General features: G+C 37.9%; 1 protein-coding gene and 1 long non-coding RNA gene across 5 annotated transcripts in view; one reads left to right on the forward strand and one right to left on the reverse strand.

Annotated features, from left to right (window-relative positions):
- The window catches only part of LOC129657598 (uncharacterized), a 42214-nt gene extending 33275 nt beyond the window's left edge, over positions 1 to 8939 (forward strand). For all 4 annotated transcript variants that reach the window (XR_008716873.1, XR_008716869.1, XR_008716872.1 and 1 more), the window contains 2 exons: positions 5926 to 5983; positions 8261 to 8939. This is a non-coding gene — a long non-coding RNA (uncharacterized LOC129657598). The remainder of the gene's footprint in view (positions 1 to 5925; positions 5984 to 8260) is intronic.
- A 36-nt stretch (positions 8940 to 8975) lies between these two features.
- The window catches only part of COL25A1 (collagen type XXV alpha 1 chain), a 494071-nt gene continuing 477386 nt past the window's right edge, over positions 8976 to 25660 (reverse strand). Inside the window, exons 31-36 of the mRNA XM_055587935.1 lie at positions 22649 to 22702; positions 17946 to 17999; positions 16511 to 16537; positions 15501 to 15554; positions 11003 to 11080; positions 8976 to 9195 (exon numbers count right to left, since the gene is read on the reverse strand). Coding sequence (XP_055443910.1) covers positions 9097 to 9195; positions 11003 to 11080; positions 15501 to 15554; positions 16511 to 16537; positions 17946 to 17999; positions 22649 to 22702 — 366 coding nt within the window. The 3' untranslated portion in view covers positions 8976 to 9096. The remainder of the gene's footprint in view (positions 9196 to 11002; positions 11081 to 15500; positions 15555 to 16510; positions 16538 to 17945; positions 18000 to 22648; positions 22703 to 25660) is intronic.

Raw genomic sequence — 25660 nt, forward strand, 5'->3', positions numbered from 1 at the left:
ATTTCCAAACTAGCAGAGAGGTGTGTGTGTATATATATATACATATAGTAGACAAAGCATATATAGATTGAACTACTGGGTGAATCAGAGTTCTTACTGTCTCATCAGAACATCATGCACAAGGTTTAAGAACAGATAATTTCTGGTAGAAATTAAAGATATTCTCATGTTTTCTATGAAATCAAATAAGAAAAACCTTTCATGACTGCTTTTCATAATGAAAATGAAAACTAGAAGAAAAATTTCAGCATATTTATGTGTCAGGTACTCTATGAATGTATGCAGATTTGTCCAATGTTGGTTTTGTCACTCAATCAAATTATATAAGCTAAAAGATGAAAGTTGATAAAGGCATATGATACATGAAATGAACATGAAATAAGAGGATCCACAATCCAAACAAATACACATCATCTAAGGATACACTGTTTTGTTTTCTTTTACATTAAGAAAGACTGGTCATTGAACCATAATTATAGTAAATCCATAAACTTTAAAATTAAAATCACACACTAACAGTTTAGGAATGCTGTTAAACAGAGAAATGAAATTATCCATAGTAGAATTGCATTTTCCATAAAGAAAGAGAAATACATTAGCACCAACATAAATGGAAAACAATTTAAAAGCTAAAACACATACCAATTTGACATTCTTAAAAGATGCCTATCAGAAATAGAACCTGATCTTGACTTATTTTCAATGTGTCTCTCATGTATTTTTTCTTAATCTTCTATCCAATGAGAAATTAAAAGAAAGAAAACTTAAAGAAAGATATGTATCTGCCAACACATATATCAGCAGACACATTCATGAGTTCATTAGGCAATTACTTGAGGATTTTCTATGTTGATAACAAAATGGATGATTTAAAATATTTTAATAACAAAAGCTGAAAATTATGCAAGATGGTTAAGACCTAGTAATTCCATGGAACAAAGAGGAGGACCACGGTCCTTTGGTTTTCCCCAAAGAAATAAATATATTGAAAGTTTACAGCTTCCTTTAATCATGGAATAAAAATCAATTTTGTCAAATCAGTTATAGAGCAAAACCTCAATATACACATAGGATAGAACAGTATTCTAAAGGGCCATGTTTAAAAAATATATATATTTTTTGTACGTGAAATGTTTCTCTTTTGATGTTGAGGTATTCTCTTTTGAAGCTGTGCAAGTTTTAAATAGTGATCCATCTTGATTCCCCTTTCTGCTGGAGGAGTAGAAAGAAAGATAGACAGGAAGAAATATAGCCACCAGATTTTTCTCAAGACACTACTGTTTGTTCTCCTGAAGAGATTGTAGCTTTACCCGCTTTAGTTCATTTTTCCAAACCATTTAAGACAAATTGTTTCAGACATTGAAAAAACACCATATCCTAGCCAGCTCATACAAGAGATGGGTAGAAAATGCCCTCTTTTGTTTGAAAAATGCTGAATTGGTTTCGGAGTGTGGAATGTTACTAGAAATGTTACCAACTGGATTGATAGATTCGTTCAAACATCTTTCAATTCTCGAAAACGTAATCGAAACAAAAAGAAGGCATTTTGTATAACTGAGCATTTGGTTATATAATCTGAGAGAGATCATAAGGATCTTAGGATCCCTGTCTTACAATCGTATCTTAACTGTTGTCCCCAGAAGCCAGTGGTGAGGTCATTTCCCTTCTGCTGGTGAAAACCTATACACGAAACCAGAAAATTTCCCACAAAACGGCCCGAAATGAGAAACTGTATTGTCTAATGGGTTGGAAGACTGGCTGTCACTGATGATGCCCTCCTGACGTAACCCTTCCACTAGAACAAGTCATTTCAAAACACGCTGGCAACTCTTCCTGTGCAAAGAAATGCTCCGTCTAATACAATTAGGTAACTTTTGAGCAAGTAGTTGAAAAAATACTCTTAATGGCAACTATATTTCACAGCTTTCTGAGATCTCAGATTTGGTCTGTGCATAAGACAAACATTTAGAAATATAAAAAAGATAAAAGAAATTTAAAATATAGATACAACTTAGATCTAAATAGAACTACAAGAAATAGAAATGAGTTAATACTATCAAATGTGACCAAATCTTGACTTTATCAACTGATAATCACTATGTATGTTATAGTCATCCTACAAAAAAAGTCAAAAAGTACTGAAAAATGGCTTAACTTTGATGCTTTACAATGACTGAACTGAAAGTGGAGCTTCTTTTATATTCTCCTCAATTATTCAGAACAAGAGGGAAGTTAGCAAAAGCTCATCTGGACCGTTGGTGTACCAAGTTGCAAGGCTTTGAAGACAAAAAAAAAAAAAAAAATTGTTCAAAATAAATGTGACAAAAGCTGAAAAAAAAAGTTTCCTGAATATTCCTGGGGCTAAAAGAAACAAGTATTAAAAAGAATGGAAAATATTGTTCTGTTTCTAGAAGTTTGTAGAAAATGTTTAGCACGGGTTGGATCTTGGATGGGAGCATGCTCTCACATCAGCTTCTGTAGACAATGTAGGGTGAATTCTCCTACATCTTCAGGAAAGGTTGTCTCATCCACCCGCTTCCTGGGATTTGTGATTTCTTCAGCAACCCAAGCTTTGGTGAGATGTACACATGCTTTGTCTTCAGCAACAGAGACTGCCATTCCAAGAACCTCCTACCCCAAAGAAGTGCAGTACGCCTCTGTCATTTTCCAAACGCACCCATTTTAACACTTGCTGGAATTTGGTTTATTAAAAAAAAAAAAAAAAGTCCACTATTCTGGGTGCCTGCCTTTTTGTAAACCTCTTTTCTGCTTGGTCACACGAGAGACAGCGCAGGAGCCTGAACCAATCCTCTATCCTTGTCTTCACTGCCAAGGGCAGCCCAAGGAAAACTGGTGTCAGCAACTAGCTCAGCCCCTGGACGTTTTAACCAAGGAGGCCACATGAGCCCACAATCCTGGAAGCTGAAGATCTGTAGCTGGGACCGCAGCGCCCGTAAAATACAAGACCATTTGTGTGTGCGCTCTCCGCCACCTTATCACTTTTTGGCAATAAGCCACGGTGTAACCCCCTTGAGATGACAAAAGAAATAAAAGCTCCATTGTGATCAAATGACTCATCACGCGGCATGCTAGCATCTGAAGGTGCACAGCAAGCAGGCTTGGCACACAATCATGCTCTTTAGTCAGTTTCAGTGGGTGGTGTGGGTATGAACAGCAAAGGTGAGGAGGGCTGTGATGATAAACTCTAAACTCAGTCCATATAGTATATTTTCATAGCTTTGAGTTCATATTTGGTCACAATTTCATGTAAACTATCTCATGGCGCTTTTTTTGACCATGCAATTAACAAGCCCAAGGTAGGAAAATAGCAAGAACAATTGATTTCTATCACTGGGTCCATATCTTCACATAAGATAAAGAGATACTGATCTATATTTTCTGCAGGTTTCTTACTGGTTTCACATCTTGCCCGATTTTAGATGTAAGGGAAGAAAAGATGGATATGTGTACTACAGCCAACAGGAAGAAGCAGCTACATGTAAACATATCTCAGACTTGTACAATCTGCAATCCAATTTCAACTATAAATATAAAAAGTGGACCATTATATACACAACGTCATGCTCGGAAGGTTAGATTCATCACTGCAGGAAAACAAACAACAAAAAAGAGAAATACAGAGAATTAGTAGTTTAGGATAAAAATTCTCAATTGGCTTTATTTTAAGAAAACTGGTAGAACCCTGAATAGAAGTTGTTTTTTTTTTTTTTTTTTTTTTTTAAATCAATGAGCCAGTTGATATGTCCTATAGATTACTTTTCTAAAACTCATCAAACATTTTATCCTCGGTTCAACCCACATTTTTATTTTGCTACTGAGAAGTCTGTGGGAAGTGTTTGTCTCAGTAACTATTCTGGGAAAGCAGAAAATTAGAATTTTATCACAGACACACCATAATTAAAATACATGTTCTATGCATGGGTTATGTAATCGTCTCCAAGCATTAGAACACAAGTGCAAAGGCACTGCTTATTTCACTGACACTCAATTGTAACACTCCACTGTCCTTGTTCTTATTTCCTTTTCCAGGCCCTGCCCTGCTGTGAAGGGCGAGCAGGACCGACCTCTGTTGTCAAGTCTTCAAGCTGTATGACAGGTTCTACTGTGATCTAAAGATCTAGAAATGCCCGGTTCCTTGTTCTGGGCGCAGCCATAATTACTAAGGTTGCCCTGGAGCTGAAGCTTTAAGTCTGAGAGAATAGAAGAACAAAAGTCTTTGAGGTATAACTTATAGAGCAGATCTTGGTGGCAAACTTGACTTTTTCGCAAAGAAAAATCAGTGAGAAAAGTAGAATGTCCAGAGAAGGACAATGATAAAGATCTCTCATCTCCCCATCACAATGGTGACTCATCCTCAGTCATCTTTCATTTCACTAATTAAAAATATTTGCTTTTTTCTCTCCAGTAGAAATAGATGCTATATTAAGTATATGTAAGAGGCTGGGTACTCTGTGATCTTTAGCAATAAAGTTCACTTAGTGTTACACACATCATGCTAATGCCAGAGAATGTGTACAGGAAGTATTATTCTTTTCTCCACATACCCACTCATCTCAAATTTCAAACATATTTTTTGAGAAACCAATGTTTTGTAAATAGTCTCCAGAATTTTAAAGATCCTTTTTTCCCCACAAGCTTTTAAAACTTAATTTAAAAAATCGGTCACCTTACTTTAGGAAGATTCTGTTGCAAGCCTGCCCTATCTGAAAAAACAAAATTTCATGAAACATTTAAAAATGTGAAGGCTATAGGTATTTTTCCTATGAAGTGGCTTTTAATCTCCGGATAAGGACAGATGATAACTTTAATAGCTTGTAAGGATTTTCTGAACCATGAGTTCTGCCTTTTACTCACTGTATGAATTACAATGTGAATTGATACATCATTATTCTCCAAATACAGATAACTGAACTATATCTAGAAAGAAAAGTAATTTAAATAAAGATAAAATAGTTTTACATGAAAAAATTATTATTGAGAGCAGCATAAAAACAATAGGAAAGGAAAGGAAAGTCGCTCAGTCATGTCTGACTCTTTGTGACCCCATGGACTGTAGCCTACCAGGCTCCTCTGTCCATGGGATTTTCCAGGCAAGAATACTGGAGTGGATTGCCATTTCCTTCTCCAGGGGATCTTCCTGACCTAGAGATCGAACCCAGGTCTCCCGCATTGTAGAAAGATGCTTTACTGTCTGAGCCACCAGGGAGGGAATTAAAAAAAAAAAAAAAATAGGACTTGTTCATTAATCACAGTGCTTTCTACTGTGGCTACAATCTGAATTTTCAGTCAAACATTTATCACTGAGTCTAGAGACTGTGTGTGTGTGCTCAGTCACATCTGACTCTTTGTGACCCCCATGGACTGTAGCCCACCAGGCTCCTCTGCCTGGGATTTTCCAGGCAAGAATACTGGAGCAGGTTGCCATTTCCCGATCCAGGGGATCTTCCCAATTCAGGGTTTGAACCTGCATCACTCTAGAGACTACTGAACTTAATATTCAAAAACGTGGTCTACTAAAACAGGACTAAGTAATCTCCTGGCCTTCTTTTAATAATATCACTCACTTAAAATTAATTTGATTTGACCAACAGCATATTTGAGATGGCTAAGTTGACCACAGAAGAAATTTTAAAACATTTCACTTTTCTAACTGTTTTTTTTTTTTTTTTAACTGAAGTATTGTTGGTTTACAATGTTGTGCCAACTTCTGCTGTTACAGCAAAGTGACTCAATTTTACCCATGCACACACTTTAAAAAAAATATTCTTTTCCATTATGGCTTATCCCAGGAGATTGGATATAGTTCTTGTGTTATATAGTAGGGCCTTGTTTATCCATTCTAAATTGAATAGCTTGCCTCTACCAACCCCGTCTAATTGTTTTCTTTCTCTCTTTTTGGTGCAGGAAGATGTTGGGAGAGGATGATCACAATGGTTTGCATTTGATTGTGTTGGGGAATGTGGTAAGCAATATTGAAGCTTTATCACTGAGTTATTCTCTTTTTTACCATTTAAAAATTTTTACTGAAGTCTAATTGATTTAAATCTTGTATATACTCTTTATATAAAGAGAGGCTAGATTTAGGACAGCCTTAATCTTATACAGGGCATAGTATATATTCTGGGGAAAAATAAGTACCTAAAAGGGAAATTTCTGATTTTCTGAGCCACTCACATTAGCTCATAAAATGGTCTGGCCATTTTATGAACCAACAAGATGATGAATCCTTTGCTTGTTGCCATTATTTTTATGCCTCACGAAAGGGGCATGGTTTAGAAGAGGCTGAAAATGACGTGAACCCAAGTTCCGAGTAGTGTCAGAGGCTGAATAAGGTAGGCCTTTCACATCTCCCTCCATGTAAAGTGTTCGGATGACTGGATTAAAAAATCATGACAGGATCAGATTACAGGGCCAAGGTTTAAAGAGCAGATGGTAATTCCAGCTCAGGATGGTATTAAAAATTCTGAGAAGAGGGGTTATGACGGTGAAAGGATAGTTTTCTCAGGTGAAGAAGACGATGATGACAGGCTCATCTTCCCAAGAACCAGTTGACCTCCAAAGTGAGGGAGCCAGTGGTCTGACAGGCTGAAAGTGGAGTATGGGAAGCTACTGAATAAATGACTGGGAGAGAAGGGTTTTCTTTCCCTGGCCAAGGCAGTGTGAAAGTAGTTAAGCAAGAGAGGGAGTTTCACAGGATCTCCTCACCAATAGAGTTGATGAGAAGAGAGGTAAATAAGAGTCCTGTCTCTCCATGTCTCTCTGCCTTCCTACAGTTTTGCCCGTGAAGCCTGCCAGTCAAAAACACCTGAAAAATGATAAACAACAAGGTCCGAAAGTATAGCACAGGGAACTATATTCAATATTTTGCAATAAACCATAATGGGAAAGAATATGAAAAAGAATATGTGTATAACTGAATCACTGCTGTACAGAAGGAAGGAACACAATATTACACACTAAATTAACTATACTTCAATCCATTTTTAAAACAATGACTGAATAAGCCACAGTGTTAGAGGAAAAAATTCAAAATGATAAAAATGCACGTATACTTCCCTCTGGTTCCAAATAGGAAAAGGAGTACATCAAGGCTGTATATTGTCACCCTGCTTATTTAACTTATATGCAGAGTACATCATGAGAAATGCTGGGCTGGAAGAAGCACAAGCTGGAATCAAGATTGCCGGGAGAAGTATCAATAACCTCAGATATGCAGATGACACCACCCTTATGGCAGAAAGTGAAGAGGAACAAAAGCCTCTTGATGAAAGTGAAAGAGCAGAGTGAAAAAGTTGGCTTAAAGCTCAACATTCAGAAAATGAAGATCATGGCATCTGGTCCCATCACTTCATGGGAAATAGATGGGGAAACAGTGTCAGACTTTATTTTTGGGGGCTCCAAAATCACTGCAGATGGTGATTGCAGCCATGAAATTAAAAGACACTTACTCCTTGGAAGGAAAGTTATGACCAACCTAGATAGCATATTCAAAAGCAGAGACATTACTTTGTCAACAAAGGTCTGTCTAGTCAAGGCTATGATTTTTCCAGTGGTCATGTATGGATGTGAGAGTTGGACTGTGAAGAAGCTGAGTGCTGAAGAATTGATGCTTTTGAAGTGTGGTGTTGGAGAAGACTCTTGAGAGTCCCTTGGACTGCAAGGAGATCCAACCAGTCCATTCTGAAGGAGATCAGCCCTGGGTGTTCTTTGGAAGGAATGATGCTAAAGCTGAAACTCCAGTATTTTGGCCACCTCATGCGAAGAGTTGACTCATTAGAAAAGACTCGGATGCTGGGAGGCATTGGGGGCAGGAGGAAAAGGGGATGACAGAGGATGAGATGGTTGGATGGCATCACTGACTCGATGGACGTGAGTCTGAGTGAACTTCGGGAGTTGGTGATGGACAGGGAGGCCTGGCGTGCTGCGATTCATGGGGTCACAAAGAGTCGGACACGACTGAGTGACTGAACTGAACTGAACTGAACTGATACTTCCCTCAGCTCATTTTCACATCAGTGGAATTCCTTTAAACTTAGGTAGCGTACGCACAGTGCTTTATGCCGAGGTTTGCACCGTTACAGTGTAAAGGTTTGGTATTCTCTGCACAGCACAGCACACAGATCTTTTCCCTCCTCAAAGTTCTGCCACTGCTTCCCACTGTCTACTTCTACTTCTGTAACATACTAGGTCTGTGCCCTTGGCAGTTACTTAACTTTTCTGAATTTCATTTCCCTCACAGCATTACTGGGGTTTTAACACCCTGTGCCATGTGCCCAGTTGTGTCAACAGGCTCCTCCATCCATGGGATTTCCCCAGCAAGAATACTGGAGCTGGGTGCCGTTTCCTCCTCCAGGGGATCTTCCTGACCCAAGGATCGAACCTGCATCTCCTGCCAATATTGGCAGGTGGATTCTTTACCACTGAGTCACATGGAAAGCCCAGTGATACCCTATAGGATTATGATGAGGATTAAAGTGGTGTCACTTATATGAAAGGGCTTATCACACAGCCTTTGTACACAGGTTCCCTATGAAGAATAAGTTCCCTTCTCTACTGAATACACACATGGTGACTATGGGTGGCTACATGTAGAGTCTAGAGCAAACTGCTATCATAAAGTATATCAACTTAAATATAACCATATTCTCCTAAATAAATCAAGGCATCTCTGAATAAAAAAATCATTCTTACATTTTCTGCTTTCTCAGCTTTGTGACTAATATTGATCGACAGGGTTCTACCGTGTATTTGCATATTTTATCTAAGTAATTGAGTATAAATAGGAAAGGAATCACAATTAAGAATAATTTTAAACAATAGGAAGAAAAGGAATTTGACACAAGCAAACCATTGTCAAGATGCACTGCCCCTTTCCATTTTGAAGAAAAGATTAAACAAGGAGAGGTCCAAATTACAGTGTTTGCTAGGTACTATTTTCACTTATCCATTTAGAAATAAATTAGCAGCAAACACCATCAAAAGGTAGTCCAGAGATGGAATCTTTTGCTTTTTAATACCCATATACATTCCAAGAATGTGAAATTAAAAAAAAATATCTGTTCTAAATGGAAAGGGCTAGGCCAGGTGAAGAGAAAGGGAGAGTGCTTCTTTTAGAAATAACTCCGTAATGCCTACCTTTTGCCAACAGCCAGGCATGGGTAATCCATCTGGCCCCTATTTTAAAAAGAAGAATAAAAATTCCTCAGCTTCCACAAAAGTGATCATACGTCATAATTAATAAGCTCAGAGGCTTAACAATGGATTTATAGCTGTTAGGTGGCTTTAGTCATAGGCATCTTTTATCCACCCCAAATAGACTACCCAACACTAGTTAAAATGAAGGAAATTCAAATGTTTTCCAAAGTGAGTACACATTTTGCAAATAAATAAAATATAAAAATATTTATCCTTAACGTTGAACAATGATTTGTAAAACCTAGTGGTCTACTTGTTATATCTTTAGACAATAAATCTGTACTATTTCTCTTAATTTCATTAAAATGCCTTTTATAATTATCTTTATTCAATAAATGAAAATAACTTCTCTTCCTGATCACTATGTTTTATGGCTAAATGCATAATAATGAGTAATCAGTGATGAACCATTTCTATCTGAAGTTTATAGCTCTTCACATGGCGTATTTTTCAACTTATCTAGATTGAAAGCAGAAAAAGTAGACCATTAAATTGATTGGATTCAAAGATAAGTAGTGTCTATATCTTTACAGTAAAATGTTATCCAAAGTCTTTGTCAATTTTTTAATTGAAATTCTTCAGAAGCCAATTAACAAGTCCTGAGTAAACAAAAATGTTGCAAAATTTATTTTCACTTAAGGTGTAAGCACTCTTCAGATACAAATGATATAAATAAGACAAGAAGAACCGACATACTATGAAGCATGCTTGTGTTTTCTCTCAGCGAAATGATTGTAAACCATTATTTATTGTCAATATCAAGCAAACAAAATAAAAGCCTGGGCACATCATATGGAAATCTTCTAACTGCAATTATTGACTGAATAAAAATTTCTTCTCTTACACAATCTCTTAAAAGACTTGAGAAGCATAAATTTATCTTTAAAGAATCATGCTTAGTACTTAATAATACGAGAACATGCAGACCAAATATAACCATCAACACAATCATACAATTTTCCTTTACACCTCAGAAAGTCAGAGTATACTTTTTAATTGTTTTTTTTTTTTTTTTTAAAAAAAAACAACCTTAAAATGACTTTATTTGGGAAAAAATTGGTAATGCCAGATTGGTACAAGGAGAAGGATCACCCAGTAGAATTTTAGATTTTAGTGTAAGAAGGATTTTGAGTTCATGCCAAATGGAGGTAGGGAAGATCTTTCTACTTTAGGAAAGTGAGTTTCAAAAGGAGAGGCCATTAAATTGAAAAGGTTATGTGACAAAGAAGAGGATATGGGCTACAGACTATTATCACCTTTAGAAGCTTCAAGAAGTTTGGTTTTTGTCTCTATGGTCTCTTAACAGCATTCCCTCGAACTGGTTAAATCTTGACCACAGAAGCTTAACTTTGTAGGTTTGGCCTTGTTTACAGCCTGACAGAAATTTAGTGGAAGTGGCAAAAATGCCTTTATTTCTTTTAAAGAAAAAAAGCTAACTTTAGGGGAAAAACCCAAAGTTAAAGCCTAGCTGTACCTTTACTTTTTTTTAATGTACTTTTAATGTCATCTTGAAATAGTTACTGGATAAATTGACATTCCCCAGGACACAGACATGGCCATGTCAGCTGTGAGAACAACGTCAGGAGGTTAGTTCGCAGTCACTGATTGAAACACATGCTTGCTCTCTTCACTCTGCAGAGTCGCTGAAGGAGCTATTCATGCACATGCATGTGGTGTGTTTATCATGGAAAGCTCGCTCTGGAAGTACCACTTTACACTGAGAGGGATGAATACATAATAAACAAAGGAATGGCATGCAGGGTGGTAGGAAAGAGAAATACTGTACCAATTGGCATGGGGCATCCAGCCCATCCAGGCCAGGCTGGCCTGGCTCCCCTTTTTCCCCCTTAACGCCACGGAATCCCTGTTTGTAAAGATTAACTCATAACGTTACTAAACAGAAGAAATCACTTGAGCACAAATCCTGCTAAAGAAATAACCAAGGTAACAAAAGACTGGGAGAGGAGCAACTCTGAAGGGAAAGGCAACAGCCAGCAAGGTTGGACAAAAGACAACAGAGCTTGACGTGGTCCTATAACCAGGGCTTGTCTGGGCACCTGGACCTGCTCTGGGGAGCGTGAGGGAAGAGTCCTGGTTCCTCCTCTGATCCTGCATTCACACCCTGGATGCACATCAATCCTTGATTGCTGAGAAACCCAAGAAGAGCTAGTGACCAGAGGCAAGGAGTGGCACACACCAGGAAAACCCAAGGGACTTTAAAGTCTATGTTAAAAGACCCCAATCAGGAGAGTGGATACATGTATGTGTATGGGTGGGTCCCTTTGTTGTCTACCTGAAAGTATCACAGCGTTGTTAATCGGCTGTGCTCCCATAACAAAATAAAATGCTTTTTGTCTTTTGAAAACAGACCCAATCAGAACTGCGCTGGTACGGCCCCTCCAGCTTGCTCCTCTCCCAGCTCAGCCTCCGCATGGGACACCTGGAGACGGTTGCACAAGTCAGACATACCAACGGGCACGGTGCATCTAATCCAGGAGCACCCTGTTCTCCTTTCTCCCCTTTAGGCCCCTTTTTGCCTTTCTTTCCCTTTTCCCCCTGTGGATACAAGGGTTTAAATAAAAGACAGTTTTTATTTGGGATGGGGGAAGTAATGGTGATTCAAAAGATGGTTTAGCCAAGAAAGTCTGGAAGGGCATTTACCACCGTTTTCTGGTTTAGATAAGGCATGACGTTATGAAAAAACAGACTTTCAGCGTGGCGATGGATTCTGGGGAGTGAAATACAAGATTTCATTAAAACGACTCAGCAAAATGAAAGAAGAACTTAAAAGCTGACACGTCAGAAAGGAGGATTGGTGCTGACTTAGACCCAATGCCGGGGTCCTTGTGAATGACGTGTTCCCGCCACCGCTCCGGTGAAGACGGCAGATACCAACTGTATTGAAGTCAGCCGGTGGCAGGGGAAGTTGAGAGGAATAATGGAGACTTTCACAGCCAATTTGCAGTACCTACCAACTTTTTTCCTCCCTAATCCTATAAGAGATGAAAGCTGCATGAGCCAGAGGAAAAGGAAAAAATATTAACAGCTTGTATCTTTTTGAAATGTATCCAACTTTCTGACATCATTTTTTGTAGCTCTCATTTAAACATAGTGTGTTAAAAAGATCCTTCTCTTTCTTTTAACATTCTTTTTAAGGAAACTAAAAACAAATACTTCCCTTATTGCCTCAGGTAAATAAATTTTAAAAGTGCTAAGATTTCTTAGCAATGTCAGTTGGAGAAACAGACTTATTTATAAACCAAGAGATGTTTTTTAATTCACACTTATTGATGTCATGCCAGGTATTCACAATGGTAAATGGGTTTCCAGCTCACTCACAAGGTAACAAAAGCAAAAAAAAAAAGTTTTGTTCCAGAGGGGAAAAGCAGTTTGGATTCAGTTGAGCTAACACTAAAAATGAGGTAGGCAGGATAATTACATAGTGGGAATGTAGCCATGGGAATTAGTATTTAGGAATCAAGGTAAAGGTTGTGGAAGTCTGCATGGATCACAGGGATGGAGGAATTAAGGAAAGGAGGCAAAAGGAGGCGAAGGAAGGAATGTACCTCAGCTGTTTCATATTAACATAAATATCTCTGCATATTTATAGACAAGAAGCTGGTGCAGTGCAGAATACAAAATACTATGCGATACATATTTAAATGAGTGTATTCATTCTGCAATCAGAATGAAAGATACAGTAAATCTGAATAATTTCAGAAGCAAAACAGCATCAATATTCAAAGACATATACATAACAGATATAGATGAGATATGCATTCAGATTAATGCATTCATTCTGACTGTGTGAGTGAAACTCCACATTGATCTCCTGTGTGCCAAAAAGATTGCATCAGAAGGCTCAGAATCAAAACCAGTTGGGTTTCTCTACTATTGGGGAAAGAGAAATTCTGTGTGGTTTAGTTGATCGCAATCAAAAACAAAGACTCGAGATGCCAGGGTGAAATGAAATGAGAGCAGGTGTGATAGGAAGGACGATGGGAGGAGCTTTGGGAGTAAATTGCTCACTCATGCGAGATGAATCAACACTCTTCTTCAGCAAACAACATCCGTTCTGTGACATAAAACTGACTTAGACTTATTTGGGAGGCAGTGGACTCCTCCTCACATAGGTGTGACTGACACCAGGTGTGCTGGGTGTTACTAATTTAGGACTCCATTCCTTCTTTGGTTAATCAACTCAGATTAATCATTCAATGAAAAATCGTTGTCATATGAATGCTGACTGTAACAGGCAAAGGGAATCATTTTTTACCAATATTTTAGTGAACCTCAAGCTTTATGGAAAACAGATACTATTGTAGAGAATAATGTGTCAGTGTTATTATTAATCAGCATAGTTTTGCAACTATGTCTTTGTGGGTATGAATACATAGGGGCTCTTGCTAATTTTTATCTCCACTGTCAAAGAATGATATACATAAAGTGCTCACATTTGGATCTAATTTCCTAAGTATAAAACTTCTAATAATGGAATCTGAAGTACAGAAATACTTTTGTATTGAGTGATTAACATTATTCTGAGGATTAAATTTGTAGCTTTAGGTTTTCATAAGTTATAACACTGGTAATTTCTTCTTTGTTTAAAAGATCATTAGAATGAATATCTTCATAATGCTAACATTATTTTGAGTGGATGAAGTTTTAGACTCATACAATCCATTAGGTAAGTATAAAATAAATGTCTATAATCTTGAAGGCACACACACAGACACAAACACACACACACCTTGGGCCCAAAGCTTTTACCTCAAAACATGTATATTTCATAGTTACAATTTATGGTTCAGAATAAAAGAACTTTTTTATGCCTCAGTTTCCTTGCCTATGAAAATGGGGACAATGATAACGCCACCCTTAGGGGGTTGTTATGAAGATTAAAAGACTCTCATATGTAAAGCTCTAGGAAAAACATAAAAACACATCAATAAATGTGATGATATTGACAATGATGATGGTGATGTTTTATATAACCACTCACATGCACTTTCCTAGGAGTGGGAAGCTAAGTATTATTTAAAGCCCAAAGAATACACAGAAGGCTTAATATCCTTTTTGGGGCAACTCTCATTTGGCCTTGCTTTTTAACATCTATGAACTTCACTGTTAAAGAGAATTTATAGGGTTTTGAAAATAGTGTGTTAAGTAGAGCATAAATTAATCTGAGAACTGTGCGTGTGTGTGTGTGTGTGTGTGTGTTCAGTCATTCAGTCATGTCCTACTCTTTGTGACCCCATGGACTGTAGCCTGACAGCCTCCTCTGTCCAGGGGATTTTCCAGGCAAGAATACTGGAGTGAGTTGCTATTTCCTCCTCCAGGGGATCTTCCTGACCCAGGGATCGAACCTGTGTCTCCTGCATCTCCTGCCAATACTGGAAGGCTGATTCTTTACCACTGAGCCACATGGGAGGCCCAATCTGAGAAAGAGAATTGGTTTAAATTTGAACTGTGGAAGTACAATTCAGCCACTTTAGTATTTTCATTATTCTATAGAGGTTTCTTTTTTTCCCCCCTTCTTCATCTGTGTCATATATATATATATAAAACTATATAACTATATATAACTTTTCTTCAAAGAAGAAAAAGTGGTTTAAAATAGCCATAATCCAAACTTTGTTTCCAGACATAAAACCATTTTGTCTGATATTGGCTCCTTATCTATCTTGAGATAGAACCTAAAAACCAGTCTCATAAAATACACTAATATCTTCATTTAAAATGTCTGCGGTGTTTGAAGGCAACAAGTCCTGGTCCCTGTGTAATGGTCTCAGAAACAATGCTTGTCTTCCACTTTCCAACTAAAAAAATCAAGATACAGGACATATCCTGTCTCTACCGGGAATGTTGTGGAGATAAATGAGGTGCTGGCTTTATAGGCTTAGGTGAGCTCTGCCAGAAGACTGCTGCAGATTTGTGCTATTTAATATTATTAATGTAATAAATGCCTACCCCTCTCATTTTTGACACCTCCTGGAAACTTCAGTTTTTCAACTAATTGGTGTCAGGTAGTCCAAAAAATTGTAGCCTGATTTTTGGGGGATTATAATTCTTTTCTTTTACACTAACATTGAGTGCCCTTATTTCTTTCAGTGTAGCCTTCTTTATTCCTCTGTGAAGACCTGGTTCATTAGATCAGACATCAGTGTCTTTTTGGAGCACAGGATGGAGAAAGATGAGATGTAAGAAAGAATCACACAGCTTGAACAGCAAAGCAGACAGAAGCAGAAAAATCAAGCAGGCACATGCTAGGTTGGAGAGGTCACCTTTTCCCCCTTTTCTCCCAGGTCACCCTTCTCGCCTCGCGGACCAGGGAAACCCTACAGGATAAAAAGCAAACCAAAAAGATCTATTGATGTAACTGTGGCAAAACCATACTGAAAGAAACAAGATTTCATGTTTCCGAACGCAAATATAAAGAAACATGGCATGGCCCCAAATCTCAAAACTTAGATGGGTAAAGTAGTGCTTGGAAATAACAGTTTCCTAACATCTCAAGTATCTATAAACAAAGGGTTTCTTGCTGCTTCTCCAAAGAACTGCAGAGTGGAGAGAATATTAAGACCCTAGTGTGAATCCTGGCACTTTCTTGGATTTGTGTGGCTGTGGGCAAATCACTCACCTCAGCATTTTAGTCCTTTGACCATAAAATGAGGTTAATATTTACTACACAACTCCCAATGTGAGCATTAAACTCGAAGATGTATATAAAGTACCAGAATGATGTCTGTACACCACAGTGCCTTATACACAATTACTACTAACACTTTTGCTTCTGCTACTGTTCACATAATACAGGACGAGCAGTACACATTTTAAGAGGGATTGACTTTAACATTATTTTTAGAGAATTATGTTCCTATAAGATATATAGAGACTTTAATGCTAAAAAGAAAAATACTGTATAACAGCTTTAAAAATAAATATAACCGTTTCCCTAAGGGTAGCATGTAAAAGATGTTTCAATTTTATGCATATTTTAAAATAAGTGGTTCAGCCACAGATGTTGAGTGTCTCTAATTTGGGAAAGTATTTTGGAGTATATCAACTGTCAGTTATTAATTTTATACCAAACTAATTATGGTCTTTGCCTCCATGTCTGTCTCATGCAGACACTAGCGGTAGATTTCATATTGCTGTCTACATGCAGAGCAATATATGCTGTATGCGTAACTATGTGCACAGAAAAAAATTAGAACTATTCTTGCTGGGATTGATGATGGAGACCATCAGCATCTATTATAATGGGAGGATGTTTACTGTATGTTTTACTTACATCAAGACCAGGCTCTCCATCTTTCCCCTGCCAAAGAACCACAGTGGCTACATTAGTGTTCCTACGTTTCATGAATAGGCTATTGTTCTATTTAAGGCTGCCTGGACATGCAACACTAGTATTAAAACAACTAATTCAGAAAAGTGAAAAAAATCCTCTATTGATTAGTAATGCAAATTTATTTCACTAAATTGAGTGAAGCGACTGTTAATGTTGCAGTTAAGGGTGATGGACATGTTTTAGTATGTATCAGGTTAAATAGTGTGATATTTTGCTGAAGTTTAATTCTTGGAATCCAAGTTATTTATCTAGGAGTAAGTCAAAAGCAAAAATACTGTTTAGTTGATTTAAAAACACACAAGCACTAATAGAATATGGAAATCAAAACTACTTTACTTTGACAGCTTAATAAATGAGTGAGCAAAGAATGTGAAAACTGTTTGTTAAATACAGCTTTAATTTGTCTAGAGGTGCACCTTGTCTATAAATACTGAGGGTGTGAAGCTCACAATTTTAAAACTGTTTGTAGATGAATGGTCCCCTATCCATTCACCCCTGTGGAGCAGATTTTCTGGGCAATGACTAGGGTCACACAATGGATCCACCCAAAATTTGCTGAGAAGATGCTTGATTCCATCAATTAGATTTTGAAATCTATTTCAAAATCGGCATCTCTTTTAGCACTCAAATAATCATGGCTGACGCTTTTATTTCAGTTTATAAAAACTAGAATGTGCAAGGTATGTAGAAGCTACACAGTGGTTAAAAACCTTGAGATGACAGTAAGTATGTGCTTCTACTGAAGTCCTATCTTACCCCATTGCATCATTCACAATTATCCTAAAAAGAATATTCTGAAGCAGACCCCAGGCCCTCAATTTGAAGTGAGGGTAATTGAGAATTTTCAGAAGATAGAACACTATCAACATTCTCTGTTCTGAAGATCACTTGTCATCACAGTGATTTAGAAAGGTCAGAAACAGCAAAACCATTGTAAATATCAATTTAGAAATAACTTTTATTAGCAAGACAGTTTTTGTAAGTTATCTATGAGAATGGATAAAGTCTGAAGACAGTTGTTTTAAATAAAGCTTCCACACCCACTTCTGGTACAATGACCTCCCAAGGAAGGGCCAAGTATGGGTCCAGTCAGATGGCCCCAAATCCTGCTTTCAGCTTAGCCCTGTCCATCTCATGGACAGCCTCTGATCCTCTCAGTCTTGTGAAGCACGTGGATGAGTGTCCCTAAGTGTGAGAACATGGCACAAATATGACCTATCTCTGAAACACACAGTTACACTGGTGTTGAAGAGAATTAGTGGGTTGCTCTTTGCTCCTCTAATGGGATTAGTCTGCCCATGAGGGGAGAGTTAACTGCGCCAAAAACAGATCGTCTACACATGCTGGGGGAAACACCGAGAGACACAGAACTCACGGGCAGACCATACGGCCCTCGGGGTCCCGGCTCTCCCGTAGCTCCTTTTTCACCCTATAATAAAAGATGAGAGTTCCAGTCATACACAAACGTCTATATTCATACACTTTCTCTAATGCTTTGTGTCTAAAGCCTCTATTTGAAGCATCATTCTATCAAAATTCTAAAAAGGCAGACTCTTCCAGGGTTGCTGCCAGTGATACAGCAAAAGAAAATATTAGTGCATTTTACAGAATCACCTTTGAAAGGGCTGTAGGTCAGACTGACGCTGTCCAACTGTGCAAAAGGACTTGCCTATCTAGTGTGCTGTGCTTGGGTTTCTTTGGCATTCATGTGAAATGTTTATTCATTACTAATTATTTTAAGTTACTACTCTTTCAAAAATGTAAGGATAAAATGGTTTTTTTCCTCCTACCAAATGTCTCCTCTTCAGCAAGCCTTTCCTGCTTTACTCCCCTCCCCTCCATCCTACTTGAGTTGTATTTTACTTGAGAGTGCTCATATACCAGGAGACATACACATGTTATAAATTGTCTATTCTCTGCTGAGTCCCTCCTTAGAATATGCACATCAGGGTATCCGGATCCTGGCTTTGTTCCCTACTGCATGCCCACAGCTTAAATAGTGTCTGGCACATCAGTAAATATTTGTAGAATTAATGAATCAAGTCAAATCACTAAGTCGTGCATGTTTTTCTTCCTTTATGAAAAAGAGGGTTTAAAAACTTTTATGCCTTCTCTTCAATGCTTGATAATGTAGGAATTTACTGCCTTTATTGCTCTCTGCATGTACCTATTGAAGGAGAATAGTTCGCCTTGGCTTAGACAATAATCTGAACACTTATAAAAGTGCAATTGGAGGTGGTCCCAGGAATATGATATAATTGTGATAATAAAGAAATAAATGTTCTGCATTTCAAGTAGTATTTTCTTCTGCTGCCATCTCCAAAGTTTGACAGTCCATGTCTAGTATGAAAACTTGAGGAGGAATGGCAATGTTTATATGAGGGCCAAACAGAAAATGTTACCTTCTTTTATCACCACCCTTGAGGAAGTTTAAAGGTGCTAAATCTCTTTCAACGGTAACATGACAAATTCAGCTGATAACTGTGCATACAGATCCAAGGGTTATTCTGTGTTTCTCTACTCTCTAGATTGCCACGGGGGCAAATTTCAACTCACTGTTAACAATCTTTAAATTTAGGAGTTGTTGGTGCTAATTAACACTGTCACTTAGAGGCACATATAGTATCAGATTACTGGGAATAAATACAATAAAATCTTGTTGAATTTAGTAAAAGTTCAATTAATACTTCATGTTTATTACTGAAAGAACAGGAGTTGCATTCAGGAAAATAGCCAGGCTTTGAAATGAAACAGATTTAAATTTGAATGCCAGTTCTGGCACTTACTAGTGTGGCCTTGAGTAACTTTCTTAACCTTTCTGTGTCTGTTTCACTGGCTGTAAAATCAGAAGAATACATATTCTGCAATAATTTTTCTAAAGATTAAATGTTATTATAAAATATGAAATATATTTTGCTAAATAATATGTCCATAAATAATGACTATCATTGTTATTATACAGTTAAAGGTCTTGTTTTTAATGAAAAGGGCTTGGCAACCCAAAGAGTACTTATTCAAAATAAGTGCTGCCATCTGGCAGTGTTATTTATGATTTTTTTTACAATGTAGTGGTGCTGGCGGTGATGATGTGGGTGGGTGTGTGTGTGTGTGTAGTGGGAGGTGGGGATTTAGAAGGAGAATTCACATAACTTGGAGCCTGTCTAATTTGAAGAAACTCAATGGATTAGAGTAGATCTAGTTTGAAATATCTCCATAGATTATTAAGATATACCTAGTCCCTCCTTCCTCCTCTGATTAAATACCTCAGCTTTATTGTTTTTAAAATTAATACACCATGACTGATTTGAATTAAGCCGTCATGAAGCATTTGTCTATGGAAAACTCCATTTATAGAACTGCCCATCCCAAATAATTACTTTAAGCTAATAATGACCACTGCACCCCCCTCGCCAGTGACTGTTTCAGAAATGGACATATGACCCAATTCTGGTCACTGAGGTGTCAGGGGAAGTCGCTGGGAAGCTTGGGCAGAGGTTTCCTTGATGCTAAGGAAGATAAAGGAGAAGAGGGTTCCTGTGTGTGTTCTCTGCTGATGCCTCTCCAGAGGGGAAGCCTGGAACCACTGTGACCAGCTTGCCTGCGGTCAACAGGCAAAGCCAGCTCAGGGAAAGGGCACAGAAGCAAAGACTAGACTTCCTTCTTCGAATATTTTGCTACATAAAACTATCAATTTCTTTACTGTGTAAAGCCATTTTGAGTTGGGATTCTGTCACTTAGAACCAAAATCATCCTAACGGTCCTCATTTGAAAACTTTAAGGAGTGAAATATTAACACATGGTTTTGAATGCGCCACTTCTTTTCCTGGATTAATTCATTCCAAAAGAATGCTGAACCTCTCTCAAATTTAACACATTCTACAGAGTTTCTAAGTAGTTACAAGGCCAAGATGAAGAAATCAGCTGAAGGGAGGACCATCGGGTGCTCTGAGGAGCTGTATACTAAGACTGCTCGTCATGTGTACTAACACTGCTAGTCACGCGTACTCAATACTGCTAGTCATGCATACTACTACTACTAGTCATGCATACTAATACTGCTAGTCATGTATTTGACAATTCTCAAACAGTACTGTCCATCAAACACCTATTTTCTTTTAGGCTGGTCTCGTTTCATTCAGGATTTTTAATTTGCCTGTCTACACTGAGGGATTAATCTAGAATGGCCCCCTTTCTTGATTCCTGCCTCTTTAAAATGTGAAACTTTTTCAAGAGAGTCCAGATGGCACCTCAACTAATTAACTTTGAGAATCACACTCCAGTTTAGCACTTAGGGTGAGGGACACTTGGAGAGTACTGCTATCTGATCCAGTTAAGATAGTTAACAGGCCGAATAAATATAAGCATAACACTTTACACTGCACACCATTTGACTTAAACTATGCCTGCACAAATTCTTAGTCATTTCATTTGCTCCCCTGGTGCATTCCGCCCCAGCGCTGAGACCTGATACTCTTGTGACACTGCAGAGCTCTCGGAAGTAACAGCTGATTTACCAAACGGTAAACCCTCTTGAGTCCCAGGGCCTTCTGCCAATAGACTACTTGAGATCTGATGCTCCATTTTTAGTTCACGTGCTGGATCTCTTGATACAATGCTTGAATGCATCAGCAGCATGAGACTCTTGGCTTTTAAATATTTCTAAGTAAGATGATCTTCATAAGTCTTTGGTTTGATCTTAGGAATAAGACAGTGATAATCAGGTTCATATGATTTCTTCCTTTAAGAGTCACTTCTTTCTAGAAGCATTCTTGAGTAACACCAGCTTTCCTCATCGCTGAATCCACAGTCTGCACTATTTGTATTCATTTTGGCATCATTATCAAGTTATTCCTTGCAGATATTTTTTTCCTCTACAATTAGATTATAAACTCTTTTAAATCATGGAATACAGCTGATTCCTTTACTGTACTGAGTAAATATATACAGTGTATTAATAAAAGGTTATAGGATCATGAATCAATTATAATAGTATTATGCAATTCACTAGAACAATTAGCAAAACAGATTTCACAAATGGGAGGAGAGCATTTCCATTTCACACTAGAGTACACTGTGTTTTGTATATTGTAATGTGATAAATATTTACTAAGTGATTTCACTTTATAGGACATGATATTATGGGATTGGAATGTATGCCAAAGAAATCTCTATATGGCTCTTTGTTTTAAAGCAAATTATCCCAGACTGATGAAACTCTTATCTAGTTTTAAAAGACCACAAACATGCACAGCAAATCATCCCAACATTTTGAAGACCTCACTATTAGGATACTTTCTTTATATCCATCCTGGATGGTGGGAAAATTGATTACACAGTTCTACTCAGACACAAAAAAACCTGCTAAGTTTTCCAAGGTGAGGAAAAGAAAAAGAGAGAGAAAAACAGAAAAAAAAGGGAGAGAAGTTCTAGAAAGATAACCAGCTGCTGATGCTTTAGTACATTTCTTTTTTGTGTCAGATATTTATCTTCTACACTGAATTTCTTTTTCCCCCTCAAAGATATAGAGAGGTTGTAAAAGGTTTTTGTTTTATAAAGCACTAAAATTATTTCCTTATGATTAAAGAAAGGCTATTCTTTTGCTTAAAATAAAAGAAGCATGTGTAACTGTGCAGAGAATACTTAGGTTTTGTAATTTGCCTTTAAAAAAGGTTATAACTTATTCTGAATGAATACAAGAGCTTTATATAAAAGATTATCCACCAGATTATATAATCCCGGAAATTTTAGCCCTATTGACTTCAACTTTCTGGATAAAGGCCCAATGAAAATATCTTCCTTATGGGTTAAGAAGCAATGGTCTGAGCTATTTATTTTAGCTATGAAAATATATGCATTATTTTTGCTTTTTTTTTAAATTAAAGCAGTCATATTCTAATACTCTGTCATTCTCCCTGTATGAGGACTTTGAGTAGAACTTAAGACGGTATTTATTTCCATTTACTATTAGATGGTCTTTTATTTCTTCTGGGAAATGAACATGTCAGATCAGCTAAACAGGAAAAGCCACACTTTGTGTTTTCTTTAGACCACGGCTCTATAACCTCAGGAGTGACTTACTCTTTCTCCTTTGGGACCTGCAGGGCCATGGGGTCCCATAGGGCCATCTGTACCCTAAAAAAAGATAAAAATAGGAAGATATGAGACATATCCCAAGGGTTGTAAGAAATGCAGTTATAATTTATCCTGGACTTTTCCTGGGTGAATAATGCCTTAGAAAGTAAGACGACACATCTCCTTTCAAACTGCTTTATTCTTGATTCTTTCAGGCCAGTAGTTTTCAAGAAACTCATGCAAAAGGGATGATTTATATAACTGCATATTTCAGTGAAAGGCACACACACAAAACTGTGCATCAACTTTAATTATCTATTTCCTCCCTGGCTAAATGGAACATCTTCACTTTGCCCCTAAAACCATATGAAGAAAAATGTAATTGTTCTTGCTTCACGTCACCTCTTATTCACATCCATTCTCTGGCCCCACAGTTACCCCCCACTCCTCTTGGCCACAAATGCTCTGAAGTCTTGTTTTCAGCAGCTTAAGAGGCTCGAACAGTTATACAAGTAAAAAAAAAAATTCAATAAATAAGAACAATGTTTTAACTGTTCAAACTTTCTTCAGCTCTGTTGGAAGGAGCAGGAGGCTTAGAAGGAAGGAATTCCTCTCCTGGGTTCTGCGGCAGTGGCTCAGGTCTGTGAGCTTGCAAGGCACAAACCAGGCAGCCAGGTGATCTAATGGCATAATTGCCCTCTGGCCTTCTGATTCAGGATTAGGATTTTTGTGGCAGACTAGGCAATATTTGAATGAACAAAGGAACACTGAGGTCCAGTGAAAATAATAACGTCCTGAAACAGGTTTTTAGAATTGAAGAGCTTGGGAATTCCCCGTGGTCCAGTGGTTAGGACTTTGCTCTTCCATTGCAGGGGGGCATTGGTTCGAGGCCTAGTCAGGAAACAAGGATCCTGCAGCCGTGGGGTGTGGCAAAAATAAAAAATAAGTAAATAAATTGAGGAGTTTGGAATTTCTTTTGATGCTTAAAAATGTAGCAAGGGGCTTCCCTGGTGGCTCAGTGGTAAAGATTTCGCCTGCCAACACAGCAGACATGGTTTCAATCCCTGGGTTGGGAAGATCACACATGCCGCGGAGCAACTGAGCCCTTGCACCACAACTATCGCGCCTGCGCTCCAGAGGCCGGGAGCCATAACTACTGAGCCCCTGTGCCCAACTGCTGAAGCCTACGCACCGGGAGCCTGTGCTCAGCAGCAAGACAAGCCACTGCAATCAGAAGACAGAGCTCTGCACCTGGAGAGCAGGCCCCACTCTCTACAACTAGCGAAAAGCCGGGGCAGCAACCAAGACCCGGCACAGCCAAAAATAAAAATAAAATAAATAAAATTATTTTAAAATATCTAGCAAGGACCTCAGATATATTTGTTCATTTTCAGGAAGACTATGCTTAGATTTGTAATGAATTTGTTATGGCATTTACAAACATAGGAGCTATTCCAGCACAATTTTTTTTAAACAGTATTCCTATTTCTCTTTTACTCTTCTTGTTTACAATATTAGAGCCTTGTGACATGAAATAATTCAGGGTTTTAAACTCATTCTAGTGTTGCTGCATTATCATCAAGTTTGATCTCTCTTTTACTGCCTGAACTCCAAGCTCATCTTCAGAAAACTTCTAACTATTGAAGACCTGAAGCTGAACTTTAAGAGAGGGACCTCTGAAGAACCATAGAAAAGAGACAAAATGACAGAAGACAGATGAATCATTTCGATGCACAGAGATCTGAAAGTTAGTTCCAGGGAAGAAGTTACATTTCTAATATAGACATGAACATAAAAAAGGAAAGCAAGTTAAAATGATGTCACATGATTTTGATTCCTTCAGAGGGCCTCTCACATGGAATTGCAGGATGTATCCATTGGTTATGAAAAAAGTCTGTCTGGGATTCTAAGACAATGAAGTCAATCAGACCAGTCATTCTTCCCATGTTGCAAGTTATCCAGACCTGAACCCAGGCTTCAGAAGATGTTCTGGAGTGTAGGCTGTGTCTCAAACAGGCCTGCCACCCATGCTCCCTCTGCTTCTCCCTTTTTTGATCACTCTCTTTGTCCACCTTCTCCTTCCGCTCCAGTCCCATGCACTCCTCATCATTTGATGGGAGTCTGTTCTAGAGCATAAAATTCATAGCCACAAAACATGTTGGAGCAAGTTGAGGTGCTGACTCACCCGGGATCCTGGCTTTCCGTCTAAGCCAGATGCTCCCTGTGTGTAGCAGGGTTGGTGGGTATGACACAAATGACAAGAACAGAGATTAGTATGAGGCGCTGATGAACAAATGTAACACTTTAAACAACATAATACGCGGTCACAGGGTTCTGAGATGAAAATCACATCGCTACAAATTGTTAGTTAAAAAAACAAAACAAAACACATGACAATAAACACCCCACAGATGATGGCATTTTAATGACATTTCCATTCAGCAAATTCTTATTTGGAAATCAAGTGAATGAGGTTTATAAAGTGGGCTTTGAAATAGTTACCAGTAACAGTCCGGGTTGCTAATTTCCATATGAAATTAAATTTTGTAAAGACTGTGCTATTCACAATATATTTCTTTAGGTTCTGGAAAAAAGATAATGGCCAGTCTCCTAGGTAAGGGCTCATTATAATAATCAAGTTAGAATTTCAGAGGAGAGGAAAAGAGCTCTAGTTTTACTTGTTAAAATAGCATTTATGAAAAAAAAATGCAGAATTTTAACATGTCAGGGTGACTCTGGATTTTACACAAAGAATAATTGTTTCTGCGTTGTTCTTACTGTGTTCACATTAGTCACCACTAGAGGGACTTCTAGGAATGGGAAAAAGGCAGAAAAATTTCCTGAGTCCAAACAAAAATTAACTGCCCCAAACATTGTTCCTCAGCTCACTACAAACAATCAAGCATCAGAGTCTGAGTGGGAAATGCTTTAAAAATCTAATGCTGTGTTCAGGCAATGCATGCTTTTATTTCCTCATCCCTAGGCTATGTATAACGTATGACCAAAAGATGACATTTT

Source organism: Bubalus kerabau, chromosome 7 (genome assembly GCF_029407905.1).
Source record: "Bubalus kerabau isolate K-KA32 ecotype Philippines breed swamp buffalo chromosome 7, PCC_UOA_SB_1v2, whole genome shotgun sequence".
Classification (NCBI taxonomy): domain Eukaryota; kingdom Metazoa; phylum Chordata; class Mammalia; order Artiodactyla; family Bovidae; genus Bubalus; species Bubalus kerabau.